The 10,000-nt window shown below is 44.1% G+C and overlaps 2 protein-coding genes across 3 annotated transcripts in view; one reads left to right on the forward strand and one right to left on the reverse strand.

Moving 5' to 3' along the window:
* Nucleotides 1-4,247, reverse strand: part of scara5 (scavenger receptor class A, member 5 (putative)) — a 56,732-nt gene extending 52,485 nt beyond the window's left edge. Inside the window, exon 1 of the mRNA XM_035618377.2 lies at nucleotides 4,015-4,247. The gene's annotated coding sequence lies outside the window, so the exon portion shown is untranslated. The remainder of the gene's footprint in view (nucleotides 1-4,014) is intronic.
* Nucleotides 4,248-5,310: 1,063 nt separating this feature from the next.
* Nucleotides 5,311-10,000, forward strand: part of LOC118290447 (sterile alpha motif domain-containing protein 12-like) — a 5,092-nt gene continuing 402 nt past the window's right edge. Inside the window, exons 1-4 of one of the 2 annotated variants that reach the window (XM_035618142.2) lie at nucleotides 5,311-5,441; nucleotides 7,743-7,889; nucleotides 8,064-8,204; nucleotides 8,598-9,447. In XM_035618142.2, coding sequence (XP_035474035.1) covers nucleotides 7,769-7,889; nucleotides 8,064-8,204; nucleotides 8,598-8,626 — 291 coding nt within the window. In that variant the 5' untranslated portion in view covers nucleotides 5,311-5,441; nucleotides 7,743-7,768 and the 3' untranslated portion in view covers nucleotides 8,627-9,447. Of the gene's footprint in view, nucleotides 5,442-7,742; nucleotides 7,890-8,063; nucleotides 8,205-8,597; nucleotides 9,448-10,000 lie in introns of those variants that run through there. The other variant, XM_035618141.2, reaches the window with a different exon arrangement.

The raw sequence follows: 10,000 nt of genomic DNA on the forward strand, positions 1-10,000 counted from the left end.
CACAAGTCGAATCTTTCATATCTCACGCGGCTATTTTCAACGACAAAGTGCAAAAAAAGTGCACTGTATGAGACGCGCTTTTCAAAATAGAAGAGTTTTAAATTGGCTTTCTCGATCGTGCGTAGTCGTTTCATCTTGCGCAGACAGAGAAATGATAATGTCTCACCACATATAGGGATAATAGGCACATTTAAATTTGAATACATGGTGTAATTATAGTCATGAACGGGTGAAACGAAGCAGGAGAGACGTCAGTGTCTGTACGCGTGCTTGTATCTTGTTGAGAACCCATTTGAGAGCTGGAGAACATGGGCAGCTCAGGAAGGTGAGGATGAGAGGTCGGTTTATTAATGAGGCTGCGGGTGTGAAGGTGACATCTGTGATGACTGTGAAGGTGACGACACACACACACACACACACACACACACACACACACACACACACACACACACACACACACACACACACACACACACACACACACACACACACACACACACACACACACACACACACACACACACACACACACACACACACACAATTGCACACAATTGCACACACAATTGCACACAATTGCACACTTCCACCAAAAAGTAGCACAAGTACGGAGGAGCGAAGAAGACAGATATGACTGTGTGGCGGGACTCCGACATTATCCTCCTTTCAAAAACCGGGGGGGGGGGGGGGGGGGGGCAACATAAATCCAGTGGAAACACCTCCTGAGAGACGAGAGTGTCTCAGAAGTCACTCATCATCACAACACACGGTCGACGGGGTCGTCCTGCAGGTGCAGCCATCGGTCATCCACTTGGCTCAATCTTAAATCACCAGCAGATTGAACTTCACATTTGTGCGTCACGAATGTTACAGTCTAATGAATCACAATCAGCCGCCGCCTTCGTCATCCATCTCCAGCGCCTTGGTATTCTTCTTCTTCTCCTCCTTCCCCGCATCACCTCCGCTGCCTATTCGCTGTGAACCCGGAGCACGTTTGCTCCTCTGGTTTGTTTCCCACGCCACACGTGACGGCAAACCAAATATGAGTAAAGCGGGGGGGGGGGGAACAAACAGACGACACTCAAGTCATGACACAGACAAGAGACACAGACGCGTCTCTGGGGGATCAAATTGAATTGGCCGGTGGGGGTGTTGAAACTCCCACCAAGCCCCCGGCGGCAGAGGATCTGTGAGTGTTTGGCAAAGTCGTTAGAAAGCGCTCGGTCTAGTCTTCTTCTCCTCACGGAGGGGACGGAGGGGTCGGGCTGACATTTAGACCGAAGCGAAGGCAGGAACCTTTAGGGGGGGCTGCTAGGAGATGCAACTCAACCCTGCATGTGTGTTTGTGTGTGTGCGACTGTGTCCACAGGGTGTGTGTGTGTGTGTGTGTGTGTGTGTGTGTGTGTGTGTGTGTGCGTGTGCATTCATGAGGTGAGTTATCTTCTAATCACGCCGAGTTCAGTTGGGACATAACGCTCTTTCATCCCGCACTCAGTCGGTTCCCGGCTCCTCGGTGCCAGCGGAGGACGGTGGGAACGTAAAAGCGGCCGCTTCACAAAGCATCAAGCACTGACTCACGTCCGCCCGCTCTCATTATCGCCACAACAATTGGTAAAAAAAATTGCCTACAGTACTGTATGTCCGAGCCCCAAAAAAAAAAAAGTATTTAAAGATGGAAGACATGGGCTGCTCCCAAAAGTGCGGCCAAAATATTCCAATCACGCCCTAGTGGCCGGCTGCGGTATAGCGGATAAACCCCCGCGCCCTCCCTGTTAGCAGACAGGACACGGGCCAACGTGAAAAAGTCAAAGAAAAAGGTTGAATACATTTTTGACAGAGATTGGTTTCTGTTTCTTCCAGCGCAGGATCTGGGAATATCTGGGATATCTTGGCTTCAAGTGGGGCGTGGGACGCGTCGTCTATGATCCAAGCCCAGATATTCACATGCCTAGCCTGGTAAAAGCATTAAAACCAAGAATAAAACCAAGAATGAAACCTCTTCACTGACTGCACGAGTCCATCAATCTTTTTCATTCATCCGTGTTTGCATCTGAACGAAAGCACCAAAGAAGCCTTTAATGCAAAAAGATCAGCTGTTACTCATGGTGCCGGATTACCTCTTCAACCAGATGCAAATGGGACTGAACCTTTACTGGATAGTAAAAACATTTTTCATGTCCTCAAAGGGCCGGAGGCTTTTCCCCGCGGAGCTGCGTCCAACGACTCCAAACAGCCCGAGAGCCCACGTGACAACAAGCCAAGAGGGATTAAAGCTGCACCGCAGACAAAGTGCGCGCGGCCTCGCGGCTTGTCCTCGACTCCACACTCCAGAGGTTTCGTCGCATTGACACATTTGGACACATCTGGGTTTTGGTAATCATCGGAAAAAAAAACCGAGCTCCTGCGTCAAACATCTGCAGCCGCGAGCACCGGAACGACGATACAGAGAACGACATGTCTTGAAGCCTTTGGAGCCTCTTTTGATTCCGACTCACATCTTCTCTGCACAACAGTTGTACAGTTTTGCCGGTGACGGTCCACACGGCTCCTCCTGGAGAGAGAGACTGGAGATTCACTCAGCGAGAGAGGAAACAATTATCTTGTCATGTGTGTCCGCGTCCAGAAAATCTGCCCCCCCACTGAGCATCCTATTATCTGCCAGGTCGAGTGGGTCGGGGGGGGGGGGGGGGGGGGGGGGGGGGGGGGGGGGGGGGGGGGAGCAGCGCGTGTGGTCTCCGCTTGGCCTGCACAGCTTTTGAAAATATGACATTTGGAACGGCTATACTGAAACAAAGCGGGGCAGTAAAAGACAAAATGCTGATCTCACAAGGCTTGTAAAGAGGTGAGGAGGTAATGTCTGACATGTGGGGCTCACCCACTTGGTGTATTTATCCAATCAACAATTATTAAACACAGTTAAAAAAAAACCCACAAATGTCACAACCCTGACAGGGTCTTGTGTAATATCGTTTGCCGAGAAAAGCAAACAAGTTGATTTTACAGGCCGGATGCGTTAAAAGCACTTGAACGCGCCGCCCGTCTGTCTTTTGCACAGCAAAGACTTCCCATGTCATTGCTCAGCCATGCATGCGCGACATTAACCCATTTTTTTTCCCACCGTGGTTAAATGAAAGGCCTCCGTCACCCGCGAACGCCGAAACACAAAAGCGACAATCTTCTGGCGGATGAGTTCCATTAAAATGTGCATGTCCGGTCCTTTTTTTTTATTCTCCCGCCGCATGTCGCTCTCATTAACCAACGTGCAGTTCACATCGGACGTGCAAGCTCCTGCAACATGCAGTAAAAAGACTGGACACATGTCAACCAGGAAAGGTCACAATGAGCATGACCCGCGGTGACCCCCATTAATAAATCATGAGGTGTTTGTACAGTGCTGCTTTTTTTTTTTTCAGCCAAATGCTGAACAAGTGTCAGCAACCTGTTAATATTCAACATATTAGTCACTGAACTAATCTTCTAACAAGTTTCTATGAATCTAATAGTCTTTAATTTAGCACAGAACTTTCCAAACATGCAGTTTTCTTATGAACTAAAGCTGCAACAATTAATCAATTAGTAATCCATAAACTAAATTAATCGCCAACTATTTTGATAATGGATTAATGTTAATAAAGTTAATAAAGTTAATAAAGTTTTTATGGGGAAAAAAGTCTTGATTCTCTGATTTCAGCTTCTTAAATGTGAATATTTTCTCATTTCTTTGCTCTTCTGTGACAATAAACTAAATATATTTGATGTGTGGACAAAACAAAACATCATCTTGGGGTTTAGGAAACGATTTTTCACAATTCTATGACATTTGATGGACCAAACCAATAGTTGCAGCCCTACTTTGAAGAGTTCACTATTATTGTGGCAGGTTGATTGAGTTGTTAAACAGGTGCTTCACAGACAAGTTTGAAATTGAATATTTTGTCAGTTCATGTTAATCTTGTAAAACATTCAGCACCAAACGAAGGAGAATTAAAAAGCAAAGCTCTTCTCCTCTCTCACCTTGTCAGCTGTCACCTGGATGAGAAATAAAAATTTAAAATTTAAAAAATCACTGCTCCACGTTCCTCATAGTTTCCCCACAAACAAAAGTAGCGTCTTGACACTGAAACTCCAAACTTCTTCCTCCAGCTCTGTCAGAGAATCATTTAACACTGAGTTAATTGATCAAGTTGAAAATTTAAAAAAAAATTCAAAAATAAGCCTGCAGCATGTATAGTGTCTGTGAGTCACTGCAGCTCTGCAGTGGAGGACAGGACTCAGACATTTGGAGTAATATACCCACACGACATGGTCACGTGACCATCACAACGCTGCTGCTGCTGAGGAGACGTGGAGACGCTTCCTGCTGCGCGCTGGCGCCCCCTGCTGGCTCACCCCAACTGCGCTCATTCATCATTAATCAAAGTGTGTGTTGTGTTATAGACACGAGTGATGCTGGACTAACTTTTTGAGATGAAAAAAAGAAGAATCTTTAATAGCAGGGGAATAAAGTGGCACTTAACCTGTTGATGTTGGTTGATGATGCCTTCAGGAACCCCTCCTAAATTCCTCTGGTAAACGTTGACCACATTCCACATGTTCCAGTGCATTTTTTTTGAAGAGAACTCAAAATTAACGACAGACTATAATGACCAAAGTTAATTTATGTTTGTATGTTTCAATTTATCAATGACAATGTTAATATCTGTTTTTGCTTATTTGATAAATGTTTATGCACTTTTGGATAATATCTTCATGGTTGAACGCACTTACTGTAAGTCGCTTTGTACAAAAGCGTCTGCTAAATTGATGTAATTTTAAAAATGTAATCAAGCGGTATGCTCTTTTTTTTCCTCTTCTATTTATCTTTTTTTTATACAGATATGCGACCTGAAAACCGTATTATTGTTGGAATGCTGATTTTAATTGTCTGTGATTTGTATGTTTTTGTGAAAGCACTTTGTGAAGCTGCTTCTGAAAGGTGCTATATAAAGGAAATTATTATTATTATTATAACTATTTGTGTATCGACCCATACAAGGCCAGATTGGGCAAAGTGGCTGTGTGGCAATTACAACTTAATCAATTAAATTACAATTTGATAAATTGATCAATAAATAATAATAAATAGTGTTCCAGTGACACTTGTGGTTCTCCATACTTACCCAAAACTTGCGAGCAGCCACGAAGAACAACTCACTGCTTTCACTGGACCTTTTCACCTTACCGAGTATTTTTTTTGACAGGGCCCTGAAGGCATCACGAGCAAGTTTGTGGAGGACGCGGGACCGCGCAAAGGGTAAGGATATGTCGAGCGCGCGCCTTTGGTGGTGGTGGGCGGAGCCTGGTCGCAGGAATGTACCTAGTGTAACACTTTCATGGAGCTGACAGGTACAGACACGGGTCGACATTAATATTTCATCACTCACAACAACACAGGACTTGAGGTAGATATACAACTTTTTGATTCAACACAAAAATCTGCTTGAAGTCTGTGATTTTATACCAAAAGTCTGTTATGAAATGTTTGACTCAGTTGAAAGACTTCACTGTACATCGATGTGTTACTGGACAGTGAGCCAATGGGTGGGCCCGCTTTCCGACTACACCAGACTCCGTTCAAATGTTTTAATATTTTAACTGTTTGTTGTGTATAAGCGAAGGTACACACGTGTTCTATAACAGGAAGTGCGTGTGAGAGCTGCTGCTTCAATTCGGCACCAGTCTGTCAACGAAGACGCACCTCGATGAGTGAAACGTTTTTGACATAATGCTATGATGCAAGGTATCAAATTAAATCATTTTTGAAGTCATTTGGATGACACTCCACACTCAGTCCTGTTTTTATGAGTTTGCTAGAAAAAAAAAGAGAGACAAACAATAAACATAATGTCTGCATTATGAACAGGAACAGGAGCTGAGAGAGTTTATGTCAAGGCCCGGTTGCATCATCAGGCCAAGTGGACAAAAGATTGATGAGGCACCGAACCCAGTTTTCTTTAGAAGAGGTGTGGTCTCATAAAAAATACTGTCAATTTTTAATAGACTCGACAAAGAGACGCTGTAGTTCTACCGAGGCGCCACAAGGTGGCGGGAGCACGTCTCTGGATGAACCTGCCTCCTGATCATAAGTCTTGTTAGACATTGGAATTCAGTTTAGTTTATTATCACATATGATAAGAATTTGAACTTCTTCGATCTGTTATCGTATGAACGGGAGAAAGAAAATTTAATCGATCCACACGACATGATCAGTACAGTATATGACAATCACAATATTAGGGTTGAGGACATTCAACAACAAATACTTCTGTTTTAGAACATGTTGAAATATAATATATATATATATATATATACATATATATATATATACATATATCTCCAAATGTTGTCTGCTCTTTTATTTGTATTCTTCTCTTCAATTTAATCAGACAATTTTCTCATCTCTCAAATTTGGAGTTTGGGAGTTCAACACAAGGACGAGACCAGAGAGAGGAAAGTTGACGCAAAAAAAATGAGCAATTTATTGCCATAAAGTAATGACAGGATTAATAACTTCAGGGTGAACCGAGACTAAAATATCAAACGAAACCCCACAGTCAAATTTGACTTAAACCCTTAAACGTAAAAAAAGAAAGGAACAAAAACACATCAGGTGCTAAACCTGAACTCCCAGAACTGAACAAAAGACAGGAGGAAACTGTATTGGAAATATAAAAATGGCAGCTCACCGATTGCATTTGATTTTATTTCCATAGGAAATAAGGAGCAGAGCTCAGATACTGTACTTCTGATATCACGCTATACGTGTCCTGGTGGGATGCAGATATCAAATATCCAGTCGCAATCGGGACCGGGGGAGAAAAGACACAGTGGTTTTTAAAATATTGGTATTTGGTCCCATTGAAATATTGATGCACTGGCTTCTGTTTACGACATCAGACACATATTTCTTTCTTTTTTATACTCGACACATGAGCTGTTGGTCATCAGGGACGTGACCTTTGACCTGCTTGTCTTTTGTTTATACAGATAATTTGCAGCTTTTATAAATTATTCCCCAAAAAGGTTTATATAAATATATACATATTAAAAAGGACAATTTCCAATCCTCTAAACTTCGGTTTCATCTTTGTAACTTTAGTCATTCATGCTACTGGTTTTACAAAACGCTGAATTCACTAAGGTGATTGTGAAGATACCGTTTGACAAAACAGACAAACAGTTTCGCCAGATTGTCGTCTTGTTAGAGAACCACCACTTTACCACAGTAGGTCAGAGTGAGCAGAATAGAAGACACTAGAAGTAAAAAGCCTTTATTGTCATTTGATCACCTTGAATGAAAACTGAATTGCAGTGCTCTCCTGTCAGTGGTGCACGAAGGAATACGAATTACAAGATAAAAAGATAAAAGGACACGACGGCAAGATTAAAAAAACGATTGACTCAAAAGAAAATAGATATTCACAATCATTTTTCATGACAGTTTAAAACTCGTCCGACTGTTTCCTCCCCAATCTGACTTCTTTTCAATTCCGTGGGATAATGGAAAATTATGGCCAAACCTATGACAATGAGAAAAACCTGTAATATTTGCAATCAAACCAATCTTCCCCCCTTCAAAAACCATGTCAACGTTACAAGCAGCTGTGAGAATCCTAATTGTCCCCCAGCGATTCCAACGGGAGTCTCAAGTGGTCCGCGCTGTCCGCGTCGGCGTCCGTGACGATGCTTCCTGTCTCCCATAGCGTGCTGCTGATGCTGCCGCGGGGCGATGGGCCTGTCCAAGCGCGTGTCGTCCTGGACGGTGGAGGACGTGTTGGAGTGGGTGCAGGAGCAGTGTCCCGCCCACATGGACGCGCTCTACAAGGCCTTCATTAAACACGCCATATCAGGTTCAACTCCCATCATGCATCACTCTTGTTCACGTATCATGACGACGACGACGACGACGACGACGACGACGACGACGACGATGATGACGATGATGATGACGATGATGATGGTGACGGTGGTGGTGGTGGTTCACTTTGCCGCTCCGAGTTCTAACCCCCGGTCTGACTCCGCAGGCCGCGCGCTGCTGCGCCTGAAGGGTCCCCACCTCCAGGTGCTCGGGGTGGCCGGCGAGGAGCAGCAGCAGGACATCTTGCAGGACCTCCTCCTCCTCAGAGTGCGGGAGGAAATCGATGAGCTCAGTGACATCTGCTCGGGTGAGGACGGCGACGAAACGATTTCACCCCGCAGACACAAACTGACACAAGAGTAGTTTCTTTTTAAAGTGCAACTTATGAATAACTAGTGGCGGCGGTTTTCGTGGAATCTTGACGCAAAGTCACGCATGGATAAACAGGAAATCACAGATTTTTCTCAACTGATGTTCCCGCTCCACACATTTTCTCTTCAATCCAATTCATTTACACGTTATAAAAACAGACTAAATGTGACCAGCGCTCATTGAAATGAGGCCGAATCCACGCGAAGACAAACGGACAGAAGCTTCTAATGGTGTATCAGCTGGTGTTCGGTCAGAAGCCAGCTGCTAACTGTCGTCTCCATTTGTCTCCTCTCCTCTCCTCTTCTCCTCTTCTCCTCTTCTCCCCCAGACTGTTTCTCTCCGCAACAGGAAAAATAAATCCTCGGAAAATGGAAATGCAAGCTTACCTGGGTTTTTTTTTCTTTCTTTTCCCCCCCGTTTCATTATTTCCCTCCCGTCCACATGTGAAGGGAAGAGAAATGCGGGAGTGAAAGAAAACACGGAGAGAGAGAGCGAGAGAGAGAGAGACGGGGAAAAGGAAAAGAAGAATCAATGAGGAATGAAGAGACAGAAAGCTATTTCCTGTATGAAACCCGACCTGTGCAGATGGATGAGATTCGTTTCTGTTTCTTTTTTCTGACTCTCGCTGTCCATTCGTCTCCCCCCCCCCCCCATCCCGGAAGCTTTTTTCATTACAGCGTAATATTTTTAAAATACTGTATTTCAATGCGAAGAATATGGACGGGCTGTTGTTTTTTTTTGACTGACAGATCTGAACATATCAGGGCAACCATTTTTCCCGTGGTGTCGTCTGATGACACCGTCTACGTCCAACACCCAAGTCGCGCCGCGTCTGGTAAATCGTGGACCTGAGATTGAGTTTGATCAGTTTTTAGAACGAGGCCCGATGATAATCAGAAGGAAGTTGTATCAGAGGCTCTGGTGTCTGGAAAGGAATTCCTGAACACAGAGGGAAAATCCTAAAGTCCCAAAGAGTGGTTGCGAGTTTTCCATTGAAACATTTCTCTGTGCCCGGATACTTTACTCTCCTTCTTCTTTTCTTTTCTTTTTTTTTTTTTACTGTTTAGTTTTTATTTTAGTATCATCGTGAATCCTGTTTGAACCGTTCCGCCGTTGGAAAGTTGCAGAAAAGTGATCATTTGTGAACGCCTATAATACAAGTGGTCCTAAAACCTTCAGACTGTTTCCTTTATTTACAGTGTTTTGCTCCTTTTATAGTGTGTGTGTGTGTGTGCATGTATGTGTGTGTGCTTGTGTGTGTGTAGGTGTTTGTGTGTGTGTGTGTGCGTGTATGTGTGTGCGTGTATGTGTGTTTGTGTGTGTGTGTGCGTGTGTGTGTGTATGTGTGTGTGCGCGTGTATGTGTGTGTGCTTGCGTGTGTGTATGTGTGTGTGTGTGTGTGTGTGTGCGTGTATGTGTGTGTGTGTGCGTGTATGTGTGTGCTTGCGTGTGTGTATGTGTTTGTGTGTGTGTGTGCGTGTGCGTGTGTGTGTGCGTACTGCTGCATTTGTTTTACATAAAAAGCCTTTCCTTTTTTTCATGGCACTGCTACACTTTGGTCAGCTGAATAAAAAAAAGTGCTGCTTTGGCAACACTTTCCTTTCTGCTGAGCTTTTTTTTTTTTCCTTCCTTCCCCCATTTTTCTGTTGGGATCATCTGTCTCTTTGGGCCGACAGACTCCTCTCCTCCTCAACTTGCAGCGGTTCGACTTTGGCGCGATCATCACTCATT

The sequence above is a fragment of the Scophthalmus maximus genome, chromosome 18, assembly GCF_022379125.1.
Source record: "Scophthalmus maximus strain ysfricsl-2021 chromosome 18, ASM2237912v1, whole genome shotgun sequence".
Classification (NCBI taxonomy): domain Eukaryota; kingdom Metazoa; phylum Chordata; class Actinopteri; order Pleuronectiformes; family Scophthalmidae; genus Scophthalmus; species Scophthalmus maximus.